Source organism: Anopheles cruzii, chromosome 2 (assembly GCF_943734635.1).
Source record: "Anopheles cruzii chromosome 2, idAnoCruzAS_RS32_06, whole genome shotgun sequence".
NCBI classification, from domain to species: domain Eukaryota; kingdom Metazoa; phylum Arthropoda; class Insecta; order Diptera; family Culicidae; genus Anopheles; species Anopheles cruzii.
In genome coordinates this window covers 51,541,029-51,564,632 of record NC_069144.1, presented here as the reverse complement: position 1 = coordinate 51,564,632, position 23,604 = coordinate 51,541,029, and the positions used below count along the sequence as shown (strand labels likewise).

The following is a 23,604-nucleotide window of genomic DNA, read 5'->3' as shown; positions in this document are numbered from 1 at the left end:
AGCAGACAGCAGGTTAACGTAAATGTTGTCTTAATTTGAACTCAATTTCACGTGGCCACAAATCAGTTTCTCACGCGTTTGGTTTGTTAATGCAATTTAACTACTCAAAAAACCACCACGGCACTGTAACACGATTGACGGTATTTTTTAAGCAAACTAACTAGGACAATTATCACTGTATAGGGTCAAATTAATACTAGATCATGACGATTCGTAAATAACCTTACTCACTTCGACACCAAAACGGTGCGTTGCGCCAAAAACTACCGGGAAATTTGAATTTGAACATCTCGTTTGTTCCCGATAGGTAGAAATGTTTTCACTTCTATGTTGGCAATACTGGTCCTCAACAGCTGTTTACAATTATGCCTGAAAATATTTATTAGTGTTCGCGATACGCGTCTACAATATGCCCAAAGTCCGCCGGGGAAGCGTTGAAGACGAGCCACGATGAACTGATGAGTTACACGCTAAATAAACGCCACCTTTAGAAGATACATCCAACCAAACCTCATATTTTCTCAAACTGTAAGCACCCTGAAAGGCATCTTTTTGTGGGCAGTGATTCTTGCATTGTTCGGATGCACAAAAAAGAAAATATACAACACCCCGCTGATTGTTAAGTAATTGTAAACGTGTTTCTGTTTTTTTTTCTATAGTAACATACATTCGAAATGCCTTAAAAGTTACATGTCCGTCCGCCTGTGTCAATTATGGAAGGTGTACTACTGACCACCATCCTACGATGGTTCCAATCTGCGGATTATAATTCATCCTTAGTTATGTTACGACAAAGAAAAGTATGTACACTATAAAAAATCCGCATTAATAGCAAGAACGTGTTTTGAAAAAACCGTTTCCTTACGCACGACATCACACACTTCTTCCTTGGCAGCCCAAAACATTTTGTGTGTAGCTAATCAAGTGTGGTCACGAAACAAAGAACTGGGAAGTCGAATGTCCTATAAATTTATTGTTGATGAAACTTCATCTAGCGGTATGTACACACAGTTTTATCTAATGAAGAAAACGTAGCAATCTAATCGGACCGATACTTTCGCTATGTGTCCGCACGTTTCAATTGTAAGAGAAATGCTGTAATGATTGAAATTAACTTGAACTTATTAACCGCCCGTCTCCGCTTGCGATTTGTGGTTTTGTGTGAAAAAAGAAAAGAAAACAAGTCCCTTCTGCTAGCTAGCGCCCTAAACATACGTCCTAACATAGGAAAAATCTTACAAAAATAGCAACAAAACCCATTCCGTTAAAACCACCGAAGCCCGTGGCGCCATTGAAACGTTTGCGCAAACAGTCGTGCGTGCGTGCGTGCGTATATTCGAAACGTGAAAACCGAAAAGAGAAGAATTAAAAGCCATCGAGGGTGTTAGAAGAGAGGGCAACACATGTGCCTCTAACTCTGCACCATGAGTGTCGGCGCCGTGTTCCGCCAAATCCTCTCCCGCTTGGGTCGTGGGGGGCGGGTTTTACTTTTGTTTGGCCGAAATATGATCGGGCCGTTCGCCGCGCCCAAACCGTTCCCACATTTTGTAGAACACGGCTTCCAGCCCTTGCGCGTACTGCTTGCAGTCGAACAGGGGGCTTTCGCAGCGCGCTATCCAAACACGTGCCCGAATCGCTTTCAGATACTCGCGATCGGTGCCAAGCTTGACCGCAATGTCCTGGTACTCTTGGCGCGATTTGGCGATCAGTTCCGGGCATCCTAGTGTCGCCAGCTGCGATGCGGCCACCCTTTAGACATGAGTGATAGAGAGAGAGAGCAAATGCAAAATTGATTAATTTTATTTTCACTACAAAGCAGTGTTCTGTTGACATTGCGTTTGTCTGTGGGCACCTACCTTGAGGCAAGCGTCTCTGCCGGTAACGTTACGACCGGCGTTCCCGTCCATAGCACGTCCATCGAAGTCGTGTGGCCATTGCAGAGCGGCGTATCTAGGCACACGTCGGCCAGCTGCCCCCGGCGGACGTGCTCCTCCTTTGCGGCAACGTTCGAGAAAATAATTCGCCCAGCCGGGATGCCCATCTGTTGGGCGGTGGCCTGAATGTTGGACTCGCCGACGGCAGGGAAGCGCAACAGCCACAGCACAGAGTTGGGCACGTGCTTCAGTATGTAGATCCACGATTGCAGCGTCAGCGGATCGATCTTGTACAGTTGATTAAAGTTGCAGTACACGATCGCATCATCCGGCAGACCGTACTGTTGGCGGGTGGTTACCACAATGTTTTGCGGGACCTCTTCGCCGGTTGCGGCCTTGTTGTTGGTCTGGGTCGTTGCCAGCCCATTCTGCACCACCACTCCGTTTAACGACGTTTGCACCTGGCCACTGGCAATCATATTTTCGATCTGTGTCGTCGTCGGCAGTTCCGCTACTTTGTGCTGAATTTCCACCGGTTTGTTGGAATGCACTACCTCGCGCACCGTTTTCACTTCGGTGCTCTCGACCAGCGGCGACAGATCGGTCGCATTGATGACGGCCACGTTATCGGCAAGCGAAGCGTTCTGCGCCCGGTTGCTCACGATGACGCGCTCCTTCAGGTGCGGGAACATCTGCCGATGGTCACCGATGAAGTAGGTGTGCGGCATGTAAGCCAACTTCTCGCTGTACTGTGCCTCGAGCGAGAGGGGCGACGTTACGGGATCGGTGATAATGTAGTCCATGAACGAGGCGCCACTCGTTCCCGGGTAACCGAGCCACATAACCTGCACGGGGGCCGGTCGAAGGGCAAAAATTTCGTTTCTCGCGCCCTTGGTGTAGCCGTTCATGTTTACGAGAATGTTAATGCCGTCGGCGTGGATGCGATCGGCTGCCTTGCCATTGCACGGCACCTGCGACAGGTCGATGAAGTGCTCCGACTCGCGGCTTATCTTCCCCCGGAACGTGGTTCCGTCGTCGGAGCTGAGCGCGTAGCAAAAGATCTCAACCCGCGAACGATCGTGCAGACCGGGAATGGATTGCATCAGGTGAGACGTTGGATGGTTGCCGAAATCACTGCTCACGTATCCGATGCGCAGGCGGCCACCGTTCAGCTCGCGCCCAAACTTGTACGGTGGCTTGTGCAGCACGTTGATCTTCTCCAGACAGAGATTGGCATGGCGCGCCGCAATCGTCTTGCGGAACTCGTGCGACAGCGGATACAGCATCGAGTGATGCGGGTGCACCGATGGCAAACGGTTCTTGTCCAGCTGATCGGCCACTATGGCCACCAGCTTCTTCATGCGCACCTCGTAGTCGGTCCAATCGCACACGATTTGCAGACAGTGCGCCAGATTGCAGTACGCGTCCGGAAAATCCGGCTTCAGCTTGAGCGCGGTCCGGTACGACTGAATCGCCTCCGGGATGTTGCCCGAGTCCTTGTGTATGCTGGCCAAATTGCTGTGCGCGTCGGCAAAAGCCGGGTTAATCTGGATGGCGCGCGTGTAGCACTGCAGTGCGCCGGCCACATCTTGCATTTCCTTCAGTGTGTTGCCCATGTTAGAGTACGCGTCGGCAAAGGTGGGCTGAATGCGGATCGCTTCTTTGTAGTGCAGCAGCGCTTCATTGAGCTTGCCCTGCTGCTGTAGCACCGACGCCAGGTTCGAATGGGCCGCCGCAAACTCGGGAAACACTTCGAGCGCCTTGAGATAGAGACGCGTCGCTTCCTCGATGTAGCCCTGCTCGCGCTTAATGTTGGCCAAGTTGTTGAGCGAATCGGCATGGTTGGGGCACAGACGCAGGGCAATGTTGTAGCACTCCTCCGCTTCCTTCACCTGGCCCTTCTCCTTCAGTGCGTTCGCTAGATTGCAGTAAGCGTCCGGGAAGTTGGGCTGCAAATCGATCGCGCGGCGGTACGTATCGATGGCCAAATCGATCAACCCTTGCTCGTAGTAAACGCACGCCAGATTTCCGTGGACGACCGCATTGTTTGGCGACAGGTTCAGCGCCCGAAGGTAAGCAGCTACGGCCCTATAAAGTAGCAGAGAACGAAACGAAACAACTCATCAGAACCGATTCCGGTGTACGACACGACGTTAAATTGCTTTATACGGCCGCAGAGCATAACGATTCAACAAAGGGGAACCGACGACTGGTGATTCATTGCGACGCTTCAAATGAATAATTACTTCAAATCCTGCTGCATTGCCTTGGAAAGAATTTAAATTTTGCCACCTTCACACCGCAACCTAAGTCTTCTCCGACCGACAACGTCGTGGAATGTTCTTCTCGGTGCGAAAAAGACGCGAATGAATTTTCATTTCCGAATTCCCAACCGCATCTCTAGTCTCCGGTGATTTCCCGGTTCTGGTTGCCTGCCATCAGGCAGCTCCCAGCAGCGACCGGAACATAAAAGTAAACTAAATTGAAAAAGACTTTCTCCATTCACCTGCCGGGGGCGTGCAGCAGGATTATGAGGATTATGTGCACGTCCACCAGTCTCTGCGTGTGCGCCCACGGTTTAAATGCTAGGAATCAATTTCAATTCTCCTCCATCTTCTGACTGGCTGGTCTCGTGCCTCGTGCTAGGATGAATCGGGACGCACAACGCAAGTTCGTTCGTTCGTTCATTTGTTTATTTGCTCCATCGGCGAGCTCTCTCGGCTTGGGGTCGCTCGATAAAGATCAATCAAGGACCAGACCAAGAGATGCTGATGATGATGATGACGGTAGAGCGACGAACAGCGACAGCAGTACCACCACCAGCAGGAAGTTTAATAAATTCCATTACATCAATAAGATTATTTTTAGAAATCATCTCTTCTCCTTCCGAGGCACAAACGATAGGTGAAGATATTGGGGACACGCGCAAAAACGCGTCAACAGATACGATCTTGGTTTTCAGCTCCAAAGCCCAATTTGTGAGTGAATCACATCCACGCCGTTGGAACCGCTGTGTGGGTTGGTGTGAACGGAAAAACTTTGGTAAAGCAGGAAAAAAATGAAACCACTAAATAGGTTCATCTGAAAGCTGCTCCCAAAAAAGGATGCGTCAACCAACAACAAGGGCATGAGCACGAAAATGATTCTCTTCTAGCACAGCATAAAAACTGATTGCCCTCTTCAACCGCCACCAACCAGACCACAGTCCGCGTGCTGGCTGGCTGGCGTGGGACGAGAGAGCTCAGATTTTGAATTGTCCGTAACGAAGCACCCACCACTTCAGACCATCGTTGTGCGTGACTTTCGTGCCACTTACACGGAAACACGGAATTGTTTGACCTGTGAAAAGCTGAAATAATACATCTGAAGCTACTTCAAAATGTCCTTTGGCATACACGCAGCAGGAGACACGAGCCGAGCCAAGCCACATATCCAGACACTGAAAAAACCGCCTCGCAAAAGGCCTAATTACGGGGCTTCGTCTGGATGAGGACTAATTGAGAAAAAAGCCCCTCGGAAAAGACTGGTTAAACTCTCATCACAGGCGTACACAGGCAACAAATAAACCAAAGAACAAGACACATTATGTGTCTTCATACATTATATGCATAGTTCGTAGAAATTGATGCTAGATATTATATTCGCATTTGACTGGATATACGACTGTTGTTACTCGTGTTTAATAAAGATTTCGGGGCCACCTTCATGAAGTCATCTTCTGCCACTTTGCTAACCTTTTGATGTAGAACTTAATCCAATCGAAACATCCTTCCTGGCTCGCTTTCAGCTCCGACAGCGAGTTGAACGGATGGTAAGGCGTTATGCGCACGATAGTGTAAATTACAATGCACTGATAATCCATGTTCAAGGTCCTGTTGTGCGCCGTGTGGAACACCGAGTTAGAAAGTTTATACTGCACACGATCAAAACGGATAGCACCCAGCAGCAGAGGAACGAGCCGACGGTGCGTGGTGCTGACGGCAGATTGTACCTGTTATGTCGAACAACATCGCCGACAAATGCAATTTGGCACTCTTGTGATGTGCTAGTTCTCTAGCCGCGCACCAGACGTTCAACTTTTCACTACCATATCCACTCTGTCTTCCGCTTCGTGCAAAACGATTCCCAGCGGGCGTGTGTTTTGTGTGGATGGCACACGACGACGTTACTCCTGCTAAAAATCAAACAAACCAAAATGGGCCAGGATCTTATGAGAGGGCCAAAAACACGGTGGTTGTCAACAAGCCAAATAATGCTGCCATTCGACGCAAAAACAAATTCACAAGTCGCCATGTAATGAGTAGCAATTTAACAGTTCGTTTGGAATGATGGGCCTCGTCGGCATATCGGGGCCCGTCGTTGGCAACCGCGGCGTGATACGCTAGAAATCGTAAATCGTTAGCCATATCCGGTGGTGGTGCACAAGAATAGCAACGAAGAAAGCACGTAAAATGTCAAAAGGTAGGTCGCCTTGGGGTTCGCAACCGCATCAACCGATTCCCCGACGACGACCGCCGTGCCGTGACAAACGACAGATGCCAACTTTTGGGCCTCTGGTGGGCAACTCTTGGAAACGATATCTGATAGAAACGATTCCGTGTGGTTCTGTGATTTGCTTTCGGTCGGTCAACAGACGGTGGTGTCGCAGTGCGAAGGTGTTTTGTGTGGAACGAAGTAGCAAGAGCTATTGTGACTAGTGTGACTAAGAAAAAAAAAATAAAATTAGGACTGAAAGTTTATCTACTATCAGTTCGGGCACAAAAGAGGAACCAAATGTCATGCGTGTAACACAAGGCGAGTCCCGCCGCCGGCATGTTGAAGGTGTGACTCTTGCCGTGGTCGTTCGGCAGAGAACGTACAGCAGTTGTGATCCTGTGACCCCCCGAGGAGACGGTTGCTCGCTAACGGGGCGCTGCAATTAAATTTGCGATGAGAAACACCTGCTCTTTTGATGATGATCCAATTAAGCCGGCCCTCTTTCGACCGGAACATAAACGGGGCCGGGTCTTTTGCTTTCTTAGGGAGATCTGACCAATATGCACGGAGATGAAACGCTTGCAAATGCTTTGGATGAAAACATGAATTATGTGAATCATGAGAAATTAAGGCGCATTTTCCGACTAATAAAAAATGAGGCGTGCCCATCGACTGATCTCGTTCGTTCGTGAGAGGATCATCTCTGACACCGCTGCTGTCATTCAATATCCACACTGGTGCATTGCATTAATCTGTTGGCTTTTCGCTCAGATTAAAGTGCGAAAATCACATTTTAAAATTAAATTTAAAACCTAGATGTGAGCCATCTCCACCCTTCAACGGTGATCATCCATGTTCAAGGAGGGATAGCATCGAACGGGCGGCTGGCTGGCTGGCTGCTGACCAAAATGCATTGGAATGTTCAAAAATAACTCCTCAAAGTGGATGAATGTGCAGCATTCAGCATTTGCATTTATAAATAAAGTATGTGCATAAAAAATCATGAACGAATAATTAATTGATTGCAGCACACCGGTCAGAACTTGTCCATAACTACACAACATGTTACAGACCGGAACGGGTGCGTGCGTGTTGATTATAAAAATAGTGTGCCAATCGTTGAGTGGAAATTCACTGAAAGAGACGTGAAAAATGTGACACACGTCTCGGTTGGTACAAAATAAACACGTTAAGAGTCTACAAGGACCACGTAACAGTCATAGAATTACACAACATCCAACGATAAAGTAAATGTTTTTGGAGGGTTCAAAGTTTAGCATTTTCTAGTTGTTTTGCTTCTCGCTATCCACCAACGCGCGCACTGCTACTGTTGTCTTTGGAGTGACTCTTGTTTGTTCAGCTTTCGCTAACACTTTTCTGCCTTAACCAACAAAAGACCCATCACAAGCGGCCACAGCTTCAACTTGGGTAAACTAGAACCATTTAAAGTTCGTAAATGGAAGCAAAGTTGTTGCATGGCATGGGCTTCAATTTCAAAATCTTCGGTGGTCACGCGTGGTCGGCGCCTCAGCTGTGTGGAACTTTGTATTACTTTCTTCGTCCTATTTCGTTTCTAACATTGCGATCACCCCCACCTAAAGGTCACTCGGATAAAGGTTATTTTTTATTGCATTTGTTAGATCTAATTTTTTTAGGTTTATTGAACCAGTTGGCTAATGAACACAGTCTACCACCACCAACACTAAGCTTCTATTTTTTCTGTGCTAAAACCACGAACTCGAGTTTATGATACTGCTTCGTCGGAATGGCGCGCGTTTGCCAAAACCATTATGTTCGCAACCGTGTTCGGCGTCGGCCAAATCGGAACTGTGCACGAAGGCGGTACCACAGCCGAATTCGACGACAGGACACGTTTTCTCTCATAAATAATTTCCATGCTGAACAATTTTCGCGATTCTTTTTTCCAACGGCCACGCGACACTCAATTCTATCCAACTTTCGCTCTCTCTCTCTCTCTCAGTCTGTATTACTAGAAAGTTGTTCTCTTGCTCTCCGGCGTAAAGAGAATGTTTTACTATAGGCTCCGGATCCACTTTCGGCTTGGCCGATGAATAGGTACACTTTTCTGATAAAAGAAGGATAAAACAGGACTCCAGGTGTATCGCAGGATTTTTAAAAAGACACCGTTAAAAAGCCACCACCACCGGTACTCGTGCACTATGAGAGCGCACGGCCTAATGGTTCCACACAGAAGTGGAAATATTATTATGGCGACAAACAGGGCCGTTAACCCTTCAACAAGATGTAAAAGAACACCACGGACGCTAGGCGCACTCTTTTCCATTTCGCAACCCATTGAAGCAAATATTACAAACCAACCGTTGCGTGATGAAAAATGGAGTTGGATGGCGTACTTGAGCGATAAGTTCTCAGCGGTCGGGAGCAAAGAAGCAATAGAGCGCGCGAAATATTTATACGGATAGTGTTGCCGCCAGCCGGTAACACCGTTTTTTCTTTCATTGTCACGCAGCAGTATAGATTACTAACCCACGCGCGTTCAGGTCTACCTTTGCTACTTCAGCAAGAACCACAAGTACGCCCGCTTTTACTGCTCGATGCTTTGCTGGCTCTGGCTGGGGGGCAAGGTAATCGTTGAAGCATAATGTAATACTTGAAAATGTTTGTTATGTCATAGAAACGCGAACTGAATGGGAAAACCATTTAGCTAATACCTAGTTCTTTCGATGGTACAATCCATTTTGCAGCAGTAGAACTAACGATTTTCTAATGTCAGGAAAGAGGTATGTTCTCGATCCGGAAATAAATTATGCAGAGCATAAAATGTTAAAAACATACAGTTGACCACGAGGTAAATCATCCATCAACCGAACCGAACACGCGAACATGACCAGTTACAAATGCAATATCACAACTTTACTTCGCCGTTTACACGGTGGCTTCGTATCGACATAAGACAGTCACCTTCGGTTAGGAAACTTTCATGAAAGATTTATCACCTTCGATTGTTTTTTCGTGTGTGTGCCTTTCGCTCATCTGACCCCTCACACGGGCCGACGGTACGTGGCCGTGTTGAGCACTTGATAGTAAAATACCTACGAGACGTATGTGCCACCGCCCGTCGAGCCAAAAATAATCCCCGTAACACGGTTGATCGATTCCGCTCCATGAGGCAATCATCAGTACCCGAAGGGAAGAAAGTCTTATCTGAACCGAAAAAAACAACATGGTTCGCATAAAGTGTACCCAGCAGAATTTATGTATATCACGAAAGGGGAAACAGTTGGACAGTTCATACAGCATGGTTCCGTGTTCCGTTGGCCCAATCAGGTAAGGTACGAACCAGAAGCAAAGTTGGAGAGGCTTGACCAACACACATGATCGATCATCAGTGTGTCGTCACCCCCACATCAAAGCTAAACCACATTCTGACCGTTCATTCTCTACTCGGGGTGTTACGCAAAAGCGCAACATATTGGTTCATTGGAATTTTATTTTTAAACTTACTGCCCTAGTTTGTTTGCGTAGTGTATGGTTGTTGTGTGTTTTGGGAGCAGAATCACACCCCCAGACGGGACGGACACACATCAGCGGTGATAGGATGTAGAGTAAATTGTCTCAGTCTCACTCACCTGTCGAAGATCCGGGCTTCCTTCAGCACGTTGCCCAGGTTGATGTAAGCATCGAGAAAGTTCGGATCGAGGGCGACCGCCTTCTCGAAGTGATGTATCGCCAACCATATTTCGCCCTGTGCATTGAACACGCAGCCCAGATTGCTCCATGCAACCGCAAAGTCAGGTCGGGTCTCGATGGCTTTCAGATAGCATGCCTAAACGTACCACGGAGGACGGCGACCGTGGCCAATTACAATCCACAAACGGTTTGTTCGATTCATTCGGTTCGTTTTTGTTTTGATTTCGTATTGCACAAGAAGTAGCATTCATTACAGAATGGTAATAATTTTTAAGAGGATTTAAATAAATATAATTTTTTAATGATCAAAATATAAGGGAAAAGTAGGAAGGAAAAAGTTGGAACATTAACCAAAACATTAACCAACCAACGTTCGTGTGGGAAAAGAGAAGAAAGAAATAAGATGTTAGTAATGTGTACATGTTGGGGCATACATATTTTTAATTATTTCTTATCGAACATATCCGTATATCTTCCTACACGTTATGAAAATGAACGAAAACAGAACCCGTTTCATGTTGATTTGATTTTGAAAATGAAAAGAAAGAAAAATTCCACTTGCAAAACATTATGACAGAGCTTTTTTTAAATACTCATTAAAGGATCTACCAACTGGAAATTGCTGTTGTTTGTTTACACGCCGTCTTCGAACGAAGGCTTATTTATTGATGAAATGAGAGAAAAATGTTGTAACATGAATTTGTTTGTCACTTAAAGAACTGTTTTTGAACAAGGACTTGAAGTTTCACGCAAAACGCAAAACAACATGAAACAAAATCTTCGATAGAAGCTGCAAGCCACTGTTTTTTTATGCTACTCCAGCAAATAGCAGCAGCCATGTTCAAGAGGCGACTTCATGTCAGGGATAAGAAAATGCTAATTTATCATTACACACGTGCACTCATTGCAATCATTAATGCTCTCATTTTATCATGTACGTTCCAAGAGCGGCCAAACATTGCAATCTGCAGCAAGATACGTTAGTATCCTTTTGTGTGTCTCCTTATTTCTCACTCCCTCTCACTGTCTCGAGTTCGGGGGATGAATTCCTTTCGGATCCTGTTTTGGGTTTCCAGAACTCTAATGCAAATCCACACGCACGAACGGAGAAACGCAACGGGAGCAAAACGAAATAGCGCGGCGCGCGACAGTCAAGTGAAACACCGCTTTGGTGAGGTCGTGTGTGCGAATATATGGCGGCTGGTTATCCGTGCAGCTAATGCGACCCTTTCAGGAAAGGAAATGGCCCGGTTCCGTTTCAGTTTTTGTTCCTTCTTTTGCCTAAACGCAACACAGGAAGAAAGGGAGCATACATAAGCTCTATCAACAACCCGGTGCACCACCACACACGGTGTGCCTGGGCGGACGGGTTGTGGTGGATGCGCCGGTACGGTACTGGTTGGAGTAGGATCCAGAAGGAAGTTGCAGAAAAACCTTTAAATACAGCTACGAATGAAAATTCTGTGAAAGAATGTTGTTTGTTTTTGCTCTATACACGGTCTATTATATTGTTTTGTGCAAAGAATTATGCTGCGACGATCTTTTTTCACCGTTGTTTAAGAGGCGAATATGGTGCTGTGTTTCCGCGGAAGATTAGTTTGCAGGGAGGAAGCTGACGGAGCTTTGTTGTCTCAACCATCGTAAATCGCGCGTATTGTAAATTTTAGAACAAAAACATAAGATGCAGAGCTAATGGGGGAAGCAGAAGTTAGAATCAGTTGCTAGAATGTTTGACAGATTTTCTCTGAAAATGAGGAAGGTTGCTAAACAATTTGAAACATGATGATTTCCGTTTTTCAAAATAAAGCTGACACAATAAAATTTGAAAAAAACCAAAAATAATCATTGAAGTGTGAAAAATTACATTCTTTAAATTTCTTTCCTATATCAACCAACGTCCTTGCTACACCAGAACATATTTCATACAAAAATTATTAAATTTTTACAAAAATGTACTCTTATAATGTTTCAACTAAACTGACAGAAGTAAATGTCATACTACTAGGTGTGTGCGTTGAGAATCGGAAAATGTTTAACACACAAAAAATATTTTTAAAATTTTTATGCAAATTTCTATTTTATTCGAAGTATGTGCAATCGCTAGCTATACATTTCTCCTATCTCTCTGCTAAATCGTGGATTCCCAGGCGAAAGAATTCTTCTTTTTTTTAAGTAAACTAGTTAGTCATCCAATTTCGACTTCCTCGTAGAAAAACGAAAAGCTGCTCAGCCAATACGTGTCCTATCGAGGAAAATGAATGATATTCGGAAAGGACCAAGTCTGGTGAATAACGCGGGGAGGGATAGCAACTCCCATCCAAGTGATTTGATAGTATCCTGAAACAGTTTTGTTTTTTGGGCGCCTGGTGCTTGATTCTACGAGCCACCAGGCGCCCCCACTAGAATTGCATTTTGGTCGTTTTTCGATCAATGCATGGTTCAAATAGGACATTTGTTATCAGTAGCGATCGGAATTAACGTTTGCATCAGATTTTAGGAGCTTGTGAAACACCACACCTTTCTGTCCCATCAGAAAGTCCATTTTTTGGAGTCCTTCGGCGCTTTTTTTTGTTAAGTCAAAATCGCCATTTTGAAGTATTTTAAACCACTTAAAGCACTGCGATCTTCTAAACACAAGTCCCTACAAGCATTTGGTGCGATTCCGAAGCAGTTTTCTTCAACAGGGGCAGAAAAATAATAATCCCCGCAAACCGTCATTTTCAGGCACAAAAGTTGACATAGTTTAACCCTTTCAAAGATGGGTTGCAAACCGAAATATTTTTTTCTTCGACCTGAAATCGATTACCTGATGTCAAAACAAGGTAATGATGAATGAACCGCTAAACTGGGAAGTCCCAATCGGCAGGTACAGCCATCATTCTGAATTTCCGATTCTCAACGCACACACCTAGTATTTGCCAACTGGGCTATGAAATTATAACCCTTATATCGCGTTGGATGAAAGAAAAGGACGAAAGACATTTTATTTTATAACCGAAGAGATTTTAAAAGACTGCAAACAAAGTACTACTTTTGAACTCATAGCATGTACCCGAATTTTCCACAATATTGTATAATTAAAAGTAAAGTGAAGCATCAAATTAGAACAAAAATTTTAACTACCGTAACGGATACCGAAATAGATGGCTTCAGTGAAGAAAAAACAAAGATGCGCATAGGAGACACCACAGTTCAAAGTTGTTCTGTAGGTTCGTGTTTCAAAACTGTCAGGAATCATCTTTTCAAAATTATCTGGCTACCGTTTGTCCATTTCAAATTCGTCCAAAATTAAAGTCAGCTAAATTAACGAACCAGTGAAGAGTTGTGCAAGTGCATAGAGTGTGCAGTTTACTCGATACTTTTCGACACCTAAAACACTCGATAATGAAAAACAAAAAATATAGAAATCATCATGTTTTGGCATATATATTATTGCAGTTTACACAATCCTGCAAAGAAAGAAATTAGTAGGAAAAGAATAGATAGTGTGGCGGCGCTGGACCCACCAACGATCTATTCGCTTTCATAGTGCGACAAAAGCCTGAAGCATTGCACTATCTTCCATTTCAAAGTGTCACAAGCGTTGCGGTATTTAATCGGGGATTTACTTGGCAATGTTAATGCGAAAGACGATGGAAGATATTATCAATGTTTCAGCCTCCTGTCTAAAGGGTATGTAGTTTTAATAACTAAATAAAATCATTTAGCATGCAAAATATCAGAGAAAATCTGTCAAACGGGAACTGGAAACGTATCCACGCTTCTGCTTGTCCACAGCAGCTGCCGTCTATCGCCAGTGTGCTGAGGGCTAAAGAAATCAATTTTGCGCTGTAAATACACATTTATCACATTTTCTATGCACAATATATAGATTTTGAATATAATTATATCGTAGCTGTGGTGATGTAGGTTTTTTCTGCGCACTTCAATCTGGTTCTAGCACATAAATTATGAGAATTACACAATTCTTTGCTATTCGACTTTTCCCAAGACAATACTTTTCGGAATGCATTATTTAGTTGTAAAATTATCGGGCAGCAAAGAATTGTGCTCTCATAATTTCATGTACTAGATTTACGAAGAGTAGGAAGAGATGTTAGAGTTTGGAGAAGAAAAACAATAGAATAAAACATAACACGATGAAAAAGCAATCGAAAACGCGCCGTGTTTCAGTGGCGTAGAAGGGATTTCCGACCGCATATCCTTGACCGCGCATCCGTTGACCGCAACATAAATGGAAACTAAAGAGGGTTATTGGTGTAAGTGCGTGTGGATTTGTTGTAGTTTTCCTGGACGTGGCTTTGTGGTACTGCCATATGTTTGCCTCGGCCACGCTCGTTAATGTAAATATGTAGTACGATGTAAACATTAAAGTTGCGTCTATGCGGCGTCTATAGTATTATTCGAAACAAATGAAATGTTATAGATGTTTCGAATAATGCTATTGAATCTTTTCAAGCCACGTTGAAAAGATATCTCGCTCCTAAAACGCCTAATCCTTCTCTCGCGCCATACGCTTTAGTCTAGAAGTTACTGTTATAGAAAATTTGAATATTCGGCATATGTGCGAGGCACCATCCTCACGGAACAAGGTTATGAGTCTTCCCTGGTTTCCTCGTCCTGGTGGGTAGAGTAAACGATCCGCCCAGGCATATTCTTGTCTATGCAAAGATGCCACCAGCACGAGAAACTCCATTTGACGGGAAGATACAACACTTGTTCGTGCCACTTGAAAATCCAACAAATTACGTTACCTGCCGCCAGCAGTAATCCGGAACATCACTTAAAAATAATCTTAATTTCAGCTCGCGCTCTCTAACGCCGTAACGGGATATTCCGATAGCTGCGCGCGTTGTTCTTTCGCGTTGTCGAAGACCCGCAGCAGTCGAAGAAGATGTATTTTGGAGTAATGATCTGGTGTACTTGGGTCGCTTGCTGTTCAATCGATTACGCCACGTGGTCGTCTGGATTCTTTCAAGGCAGGTAATCATTTCAACTGGCACAAACAAATCGTTGCGGAACGTTTCAATCGAAAGCGCTCGGCTGCATGTATTATTATGCGTTTTCATCAATATTTGACTGGCTCGATCGATTGAAACGTTCACGTCATGCAAAATAAGGCACATAACTGCGGCTGAAATAGTTCAAGGCAAAAGTAACATTATCATCAATCAGCTATGGATTTCGCAAGTAAGTTTTGCATTTCGCACACGTATTATCTCCGCAGCGGTAGTTACTGGAATATGTAAAGGCACTAGAAACCTAGATGAAATCGAAATGATTGTTTCGGGTGTGGATTCAAAACATAAATAAAGGTTGGCGATTTCGTTTGTGTGAGGATGTTTCTGTTTTCTTTTTGCTAATGCTATGTAGCCTTTCAGGTATGCAAATTTAATTCGAAAATCGTACGTGTCTTTTGAATTTACTCATTGAACATTTACGTTTAAATGTGGGATTGGTTGATTTCTTAATCTTTCTTTTCAGTTAATTGTTCGTTAGACACTTGCATACCCGTAGGATAAACTCTTTGTGTACTCTTCACACATTTTCTACGGACGAGAAAAATGGCAACGCTTCGAAACGTTACAACCCATAAGTTACAGGCCTATGCTGTGTGGATGTACATTTTTGAAAAGATTGGACGTGCAGACTTACCTTTGCTTCGTCGAGCCGACCAAGAGCTTTCAGTAGATTGCCCAAATCACTTCTAACGCAGTACAGATCCTGAAGAGTGTAGAAAATGGAAAAGAAATAATAAATGTTAATATTAATATTAATAAATAAACAGCGTTCCTTGTGAAGGGTGAACCTACCGGATTATATTGCAAAGCGGTAACGTACGCTTGAACTGCCTGTTCCATGTCACGGGCTGCAACCAGTGCGGCTGCCAGGTTGATGTACCCGTCGATGAAATCGGGCTTCAGACGCACGGCATGACGGTAATTCTCTAGAGCTTCCTGCAGCTGTCCGCGTTCTTTATAAACATTTCCCAGATTGCTGCAGGGAAGAAAGCATTTTGAGTAACGTAAAACTCAGATAGAATCGTCAGGCAAACCCAGTTCTCCATCTCCAAATGTTTGTTATTTTGTTCTTACCTGTACGCCTCGGCAAGCAATGGGTTTTGCTTGATCGCCAAGGTAGAAAACTGAGCCGATTTGTCCAATCGACGGCATTGGAAGTGAATTGATGATAGCAACAAAAGTACGCCAGTGTTGTTGCTCTCTTGCCGCCACAGCTGCATGCAATGCCTTTCAGCGTTTTCATAATCCACTGCTTGGTACTCTCGATGTGCAAGCTCCAGTAAACCTTCGAATTGAATACGTTAAATTGAATTATCTATAGTAAATACATCAACGAACAAAAGTTTATCGAGAAATGTGTGAATAAATAAAAACAGCTGAGTAAAAATAAGAAATCATTTCCCCTCACATTGTGGTTCAACGTGGCGGAAAAGAACAAAGCGAAGAAGAAAACATGGCCAAGAAAATGAGAAAGAGCGTTTCGTGCATTTGAAGAAACCAAGGGGCCAAACCGCAGCCACCACTTTTGTGTGACGGCTTGGCTGAGCTTCGGTCACGTTGCAACGAGACAACTCTTGCTGCAACACATCATGAAATGCGAGTAAACTAATGCGAAAGAGAGCGCGCGCGCCCGGAAAGCGCGTGACCACGACCACTGGGTGGAAAATCAATATGCGCGTTGTTGTATGACGTTCTTATGCCCTTGAGAGAGGTAAATTTTAAAATTACATGATTTCTATTTTCGGTCCAAAAAGGACACTTTTGTCCTTTCGAGAGCACGCCGGGCACACAGGTATTGATTTGTTACCGCTTTTCTTCGGTATTTCAAGGTAGACCCGTAATATCTAAAGGGACGCGAATGGCAGGTATGGAGCAAAAAAGAAAAAGAAATAGGTTTTGGAGATTTCGAGGGCCATGTTTTAGATATGCTGGAAAATATCTTCTCGACGCGATAATCTATTGGGAGGATTCTTTCGTTTCCACACACACTTCATAACGCTACGGTGGTAGAGGCTTACCTGCGGAAGACAGCTGATTCGTTGGGTCCATCTTCACGGAAATATTATTCTGTTGTTGTTGCTGGGCAGCCACGGAGCCCTGCGGGGAACCACCTTGAACTTGCTGCGTGACCGGAACTTGTCCTTGCATTTTTATTGCCTCTACTTTCCGTCGTTTTCTCGTAAGCTCACTGTCGACGGCCGTCGGAATCTGGAACACGGGAAAGCGTTCGTGCCAAAGTGGGCCGAATTGGAAAAGATTCTGATTAGAAATGCGGATTACATAAACTGCACCCTGTGGAATAACACCTTCACACTGTTTTACGTCGGAAGCGTGCGCCTGCAGATGGAACGAATATAACTACGACGCCACGAGGCGTTGCACCAATCAACCGTACTTGCGATACGTTTACGTTCAGCATCTATATAATCGCCATCTTTTTCCGAATCATTGTCATTTTGAGCAAAGGGGTGTTTCGCTGCGCTCAGCTGCCACAAGGAAGATCTTTTGTTTCACATCAACGTGTCTCACTCACACGACCTACAACTTCCTTTATTAGCACACACACACACATACACATCTCGTTAACCTCTCTCTGAGTGCCCTTTTCGACGTGCGCTGATGGCGGAAAACAAAAAAACCCTGCCTTTCCATCGAAAATGAGCACGCATCGCACAGCGGCCATTTAATTGGCTTATCGTTTTGTTGGCATAATATTCCATCTTATTTTTTATATTTAACTAAACTACCAATGTACCATAGGTTAAAAAATGATAATTTTAACATAAATACAACTATGCTCTATCTTCCGATTCGCTCATTGATTAGAAAAGAGAAATTGTTTGACGAATGCAACGCAGTTACATTGCCAACACTTACCGTTTGCAAATTGTTCTCCTGATCCAAGTCAGCCTCGTTGTTGTTGGTGATTATGTAGTAAACCTGATATGAATGCAATTTTCCTACACCGTTTTCGACATTGTCTACAGAGGACATGGTTCCTCACAGAGAATGCGTGCGATGAATGCTATATGATGATACTCTTTCACATTAAGAAGGCCACGGCGACAAGGTGAGACTCTCTGTAACCAAAAAGGTAGCGGATCTTGTGTGGCTTCCTTCTTCACTCGCCAAGACAACTAGTTTTATTGCAATCAGGAGACGTCAGCACTTTATTAGTTTTCACAAGAAACCTGCGCACTTTGACTAATAAGAGATTGGTTATTGGCTTTTTTTAACTCGATGATCCGTAGTTACGTAGCAACTACTGCTACACACGATTTTCAATGGAAACCACTCGAAGGGAAAAACACTTGATGCTTCAATTACCCCCCGCAGCTGATTGGTGGGCTCTGACAGCATTTTGCTGTCAGCTTTGACAGCTCTGAATTTAAACGGTTGAAGTTTTCAGTTTTTCACACCAATTTCCTTCGTTTTGCTTGACTCGATTTTGTCATTTATGAGTTTATTTTGGAGATGTTTTCATATTCTAGATGCAAAATTAAGGTTGAGAAACGCACGAATGGTCATTAATATGAGTTTTAACAACCAAACATATTGCAAAAATAATCGACCAAAGTGAGGCAACAATCGATTAAACAACCAAGGACCGTAAAGTCGTTTTCAGCATGTTACAGGCAAAATTAAAATCATAAATTCGGCAAAAACTTAAATGAGAAGATAAAGTCTATAGAATCTTGCCTTGTTTTCAAACAAGTCATGGAAACATCATTATCGGAAATCATTATTTAGAATCATAATTTTTTTTATATTTCTCTTCGACGGTAACTCACATGCTTTCTGGCACTGAGTGTGTCAGGTTCAGGTTCGCAGTGTCTTAGTTAGGTTCCAAAATCGGTCAAATTCATAAAAACAATATTTCATAAAATTTTTTTGACGTTTTCCGTTTTTCGTGTCGTATGATCGGATCGCTTCTTGCATTTTTCTCATTATTTTCTTCCACGATGGCTGCCAACAAGGAACGTACCTTCATCATGGTTAAACCGGACGGTGTCCAGCGAGGACTCGTCGGTAAAATCGTCGAGCGTTTCGAGGCCAAGGGCTTCAAGCTGGTGGCGCTGAAGTTTGTGTTCGTAAGTGTGCTATTTTCATCCAACTCTACTCTCTTTCTGCCAGGTGTCATAACCTCCAAGTTTGCGCAAGAAAAACGTGGTCGCAACAAGCCGGGTAGAAATAGATTCGCTAAGCATTTTTCCTGTTTTTTGCAGCCATCGAAGGATCTGCTCGAAAAGCACTACGCCGATCTGTCCTCTCGCCCGTTCTTCCCCGGACTCGTCTCGTACATGAGCTCCGGGCCGGTGGTTCCGATGGTCTGGGAAGGACTGAACGCCGTCAAGACTGGCCGCAAAATGTTGGGTGCCACCAACCCGGCCGATTCCGAGCCCGGAACCATCCGTGGTGACCTGTGTGTGCAGGTTGGCCGCAACATCATCCACGGTTCGGACGCGGTTGAGTCGGCAAACAAGGAAATTGCCCTTTGGTTCAAGGACGAGGAACTGGTTTCCTGGACTCCGGCCACCGAAGGATGGGTGTACGAATAAGCACCCGTGACGCGGCGGCGGCGGCTTCCGTCGCGGAGTGAATTCCTTATGTTTTAAGTGCAACTCAAATGCTTTTAAGTGCTTATCGAAAAGAGAGAAAATACATGATTAAATGCAAGACTCATAAAAGAAAAATTTAGTTCCATAGTTAAAGTTTGACCTTGAGAAATCCTCTTTCCATTATGAACAAGCATGATAAGGAAGCAACGTGTTCACGCGAGAACAATTAAGAGGGCATGGTGTGAGTTACGAGACGGTGCATTTGTTTTTTGTTGATTGAAATGACAGAGATAATGATCCTCTTTAACTGAAGTCCTTTATTTCGATAATTGGCGGTTAGCTAGTTTAGTAAACAAACCAGCAAGGCAAGCCAATTGAACATGGATCACAGTTTCGTGTGGCAATCTAACTTTCTTCCTCCGCAAGTAATTGCACTTTGATCACGCAACATCTCTCCATAAGATACGCCATTCAAAGCTGGCCATCATTCTAATCAGATAATTATTGAGGAAAACAAGATGGGCTCTTAATCATAATTCATTGGAGATTTCCGTGCCTAGCTTAAAGGGAGAATGATGATTAAATCTGCAATATTGTCGGCCAAAATCAACGTGAACCTATTGAATAAAAAGCAGAACTATTAAACAAACAATGTTGTCGGTTAAAATACGAATAGTAAAATTATTAATTAGAGATTTTCATTAACAGGATTTGGGACCTACATTTTCTCTAAGGCTACCTACCGAACGTTCAACTATTGCTTTTTCCCAAAATCGACCAACACTGTGAACTGTCAAATGTGTTTCATCGATTCAGATTCCGTTCTACAATTTTGATGAATCATATTGTTGTAGTTCGTCGATGAGTGCGTTTTTGGCTGGGCTATGTTTGTTTTCATCACAGAGTTACTCGAAGTGTATTTTTCCACTTGGTGCAAAAATCAAAGGACAATCGTTTGTTGGTGCTCGCAAAAAAGCGATACGTATCCTTTCGTCATCAACTCACGCCAAAGGTGAGTCCTTCGACTGTGTGTGATGAAATATCTAACGCAATAGCGATTCATTCGTGTCCAATCGTGTCCAATCGTGTACGTACGACGCTGGCCTTAACGCGACCTAAACACAGGACTGTCGATCAAAGTGCGCGCAACCAGTTTTCGAGGGTTCGGTGAAACTCATGTTTGGTCTTATGTAAGTTTTTTGAACCAGCGTCGCGTACTGCGTTGTTTCGCGAGAACACGATCATGCAGAAAGTAAACATTGGATACTGTGACGAAGCACGGTGCGCACAAAAGGAGGAAAAAAATAAACAGAAGGTCTTCCTGTTTGACGTCACGTAACGTGACATTCGGGTTCGGAATGAAAGACGCAAAAGAAAATGTAGATTTCCAATCTCAGTGATCCTTGCAAATCTGATTGCCACATAAGATATGATATTAGTTCGTTCATAGATTTTAATCGATTAATGTTTCACTACCGTTTCTATAAAATGCTTTTTAAAAACAACACAACAGTTTCGCTGCAGGTTTCCATACAAGGGAATCTTAGCTACTTCCTGATCCGCTGATGTGATTTCCGCATTCGCACGGACTCACAGGCTTTGTTGGTATCCCAGGTGCTGGTGCGTGGCTTTGTTCTAGTTTCTATCGCGGAAAGTTTTCCTTTGTATGTTTGGTATCCTTTGGTATTTTGGGGCGCAAAAACTCGTTGCATTACGGCCTTCAAACACATTGACACAGTGTTGGCATTATCGCTGCGACTGCTATCAGTTTTCGCGGTCATTTTGAGCTGTTCTTCGCTATGCAATCTCAAGTTCGTCGTCGCAACGGTGGCCTGCTCTGATAGTTGTGTGATTTAAATAGCTATTTCTTTAACGCATTTTATGATTATCGTCTTTTACTTGCAGACCCATCTGGTTTGTGGCTGTCGCTGAGAATACTGCTACTGGCGTGGATTATGTGAGTTGAATTTCTTTGAGTCGGTAAATCGGTAAGGTCAAACGCTAAACATCGCGATTGTTCTATCTTTTTAGTCCGCCGCGAACAACGAACAAAGATGGGCTCGCTGCTAGATGAGCAGCTCGCGTTGGAGGACACTTGCAAAACGTTTGAACTGTTACATGCCGGGGGTTTATCTTCCTGCGCCGGCACACCCAGACAGACAGCCGAGAAAAATCCGTTCCACACAGAGCTGGACTGTGCGAGCGAAAGCCGCCAGCAAGATCACCAGCTAATGAGGAAGATTTTTGGAAATCGGTGCGAATGTGGGGCCGAACGGTCTGTAACCATTCCCGGGGGGACCAGCATCATCTCCGGGGGAATAGTATCGCCATCGGCAGTCTCTACCAGTAAAACCACGGTCACCCACAGACACAGTGCGTTGCATCTTGAGCATGGCATCCGCAATCAGCGAACCTTCAAGCACAAACATCGCACCGAAAGGAAGGCTATCGTGCGTGACGCCGTTCTGCGCAACATTGGCCGTTGCGTGCACCAGTGCTTGCGAAGACAGAGTGATGGCAAAACGGCACTACTAGGACAGCGCTACAGTGGAGTTGGAGAAGGCACGACGGCTGCTGGTGGACCTCTGAAAGCGTCACGGTCGGAGACGAACCTCGCCGCCGCCTGCTTCGCCGCTGAGGCTAGCGATGATCTGCTCGATTTCAGGTTACTGATTGCGCAATGCAGTGACCTTTCGCTTGACTCGGTGTCACAGGTCTCCGAGGTGCCGAATTACACCCACACCAGCTTCCGGGCGCTTCGACCCATGGATCTGACGTGGCAACAGTTGAGCCGAACGTCAGCCCATGCAAGGCGCAATCGAAAGCGGCAGCTCAAGAAGTGCAACAGTACCTCGTCGCTGGACAGTGATGGCGCGGAAGTGAGCTTCAGGACCGGCTCCGATGGAGCTGAATTGCTCAGTACAACGGACAGTGATGGTCTGTCGGTGGTGCCATTAGGAATGACCCCCGCACAGTGCGGGTCCAGTAACAGTACCGCCAACACCGTCGTTTCCTCTGCCTCGTCGACTGCCTCAGCTTCCTGTTCGCAGCAGGCGCGCCTCAACATCATGCCGTGCGACGTAACCATCGACGAGATGGCCAGTTACTTCGAGACCCTGGTTTACATACCGAAAAAGATGTCCTCCATGGCGGAGATGATGTACATTTAAAGTAGACCGGCTGTAGGAATCACCTGACGACCGGTAGCCATTGTTGAGTCGAACATTTGTTTTCGTTTCGGACCTTCTTAAAATTCCCTAGTGAATCTTTTCCGGCATCCAATGTTTCGGGCTTTCGGTCTAAAGGTACAAGCAAACTGGGGTTGTGAGTAGCTCAATGGCGATTTCGTGTGGTCGCCCTCAAACTGATCTTTAAGCCGCCGTCTGACCAGTGTATGTGTGTGCATGTGTGTCCGTGATTTAAGTAAATCGTAGAAGTAATGTGTTCGGCACCACTAGGTCCCAATCGTACCGTGTAATTTTCAGTAGGAACAAATCGTTAGCCAAACACGTGAATTGTACGCGCATGAAGGCCGGCCCGAATGTAACCAAAATATGTTGTAACATTATTCTATTCGATCAGATAAAAATGCTGTGTGGTGTGAGCAAAAGATGTAATCTCTCAGAAGTGCCCGTCCGACCGACGTGTTGTCAATGCTTTCACTTCTCGTTCACCTGGAACACCGAGTGAGGTGAATGAAGGTTGGAAAAGATCTTGAAACCACACTATATCAGAGGATCGGTGGGGGGAATATATTTCTTACATCGTTTACTATACCTTGCAACGAAACGTTTATGCTTGATACTACTTTCAACTCGAAACAATGGCACGGTTCGGGCCGAAAGTGATCTATAATCTGGAAAGTGGTAGATCAAATGTATTCACGTTCTTTTCTGTTCGTACTTTGTGTTTTAATCAATAAAGGAAACATTGGTTCCGTTTTTTAAAATAACTATTTTCAACAGCTCTTTATTATTGGTGTTCTATTTAACGTTCGATAAA

The 23,604-nt window shown here is 44.6% G+C and overlaps 3 protein-coding genes across 7 annotated transcripts; 2 read left to right on the top strand and 1 right to left on the bottom strand.

The window, feature by feature from the left end:
• Positions 1-629: 629 nt before the first annotated feature.
• LOC128268625 (UDP-N-acetylglucosamine--peptide N-acetylglucosaminyltransferase 110 kDa subunit) lies at positions 630-18,150 on the bottom strand. 2 transcript variants are annotated; one of them, XM_053005759.1, is made up of 8 exons: positions 17,921-18,150; positions 17,062-17,251; positions 16,118-16,328; positions 15,836-16,019; positions 15,678-15,746; positions 9,962-10,158; positions 1,857-3,962; positions 630-1,749 (listed from the first exon to the last, which is right to left on the bottom strand). In XM_053005759.1, exons 1-8 carry the CDS (start codon positions 18,035-18,037, stop codon positions 1,485-1,487), a joined length of 3,339 nt encoding a protein of 1,112 aa, XP_052861719.1. In that variant the 5' UTR covers positions 18,038-18,150; the 3' UTR covers positions 630-1,484. The 2 variants fall into 2 exon arrangements, with proteins under 2 accessions (XP_052861719.1, XP_052861720.1); XM_053005760.1 differs by lacking the exon at positions 17,921-18,150 and adding an exon at positions 17,350-17,465.
• Positions 18,151-18,951: 801 nt separating this feature from the next.
• LOC128275052 (nucleoside diphosphate kinase) lies at positions 18,952-19,735 on the top strand. The gene is made up of 2 exons (XM_053013431.1): positions 18,952-19,134; positions 19,270-19,735. Exons 1-2 carry the CDS (start codon positions 18,961-18,963, stop codon positions 19,600-19,602), a joined length of 507 nt encoding a protein of 168 aa, XP_052869391.1. The 5' UTR covers positions 18,952-18,960; the 3' UTR covers positions 19,603-19,735.
• A 746-nt stretch (positions 19,736-20,481) lies between these two features.
• Positions 20,482-23,551, top strand: LOC128277764 (uncharacterized). Of its 4 annotated transcripts, XM_053016283.1 has the most exons (4): positions 20,541-20,614; positions 20,728-20,792; positions 21,508-21,559; positions 21,634-23,551. In XM_053016283.1, the coding sequence occupies exon 4, from the start codon at positions 21,657-21,659 to the stop codon at positions 22,770-22,772; it is 1,116 nt and encodes a 371-aa protein (XP_052872243.1). In that variant the 5' UTR covers positions 20,541-20,614; positions 20,728-20,792; positions 21,508-21,559; positions 21,634-21,656; the 3' UTR covers positions 22,773-23,551. The 4 variants fall into 4 exon arrangements, with proteins under 4 accessions (XP_052872242.1, XP_052872243.1, XP_052872246.1 ...); XM_053016282.1 differs by lacking the exon at positions 20,728-20,792 and having other exon boundaries at positions 20,482-20,614; XM_053016286.1 differs by lacking the exons at positions 20,541-20,614; positions 20,728-20,792 and adding an exon at positions 21,324-21,413.
• The last annotated feature ends 53 nt before the right edge of the window (positions 23,552-23,604 follow it).

What these genes read in the sequence shown, in the direction of transcription:
- LOC128268625 (XM_053005759.1), bottom strand. Translation starts at nt 18,037, where the DNA reads ATGTCCTCTGTAGACAATGTCGAAAACGGTGTAGGAAAATTGCATTCA. An exon ending in TTGCTTGCCGAGGCGTACAG is followed by an intron (nt 16,020 to 16,117) that starts GTAAGAACAAAA and finishes TCTTCCCTGCAG; the next exon opens with CAATCTGGGAAATGTTTATA. An exon ending in CCGCTTTGCAATATAATCCG is followed by an intron (nt 15,747 to 15,835) that starts GTAGGTTCACCC and finishes TACACTCTTCAG; the next exon opens with GATCTGTACTGCGTTAGAAG.
- LOC128275052 (XM_053013431.1), top strand. Translation starts at nt 18,961, where the DNA reads ATGATCGGATCGCTTCTTGCATTTTTCTCATTATTTTCTTCCACGATG. An exon ending in TGGCGCTGAAGTTTGTGTTC is followed by an intron (nt 19,135 to 19,269) that starts GTAAGTGTGCTA and finishes TGTTTTTTGCAG; the next exon opens with CCATCGAAGGATCTGCTCGA.
- LOC128277764 (XM_053016282.1), top strand. Translation starts at nt 21,657, where the DNA reads ATGGGCTCGCTGCTAGATGAGCAGCTCGCGTTGGAGGACACTTGCAAA.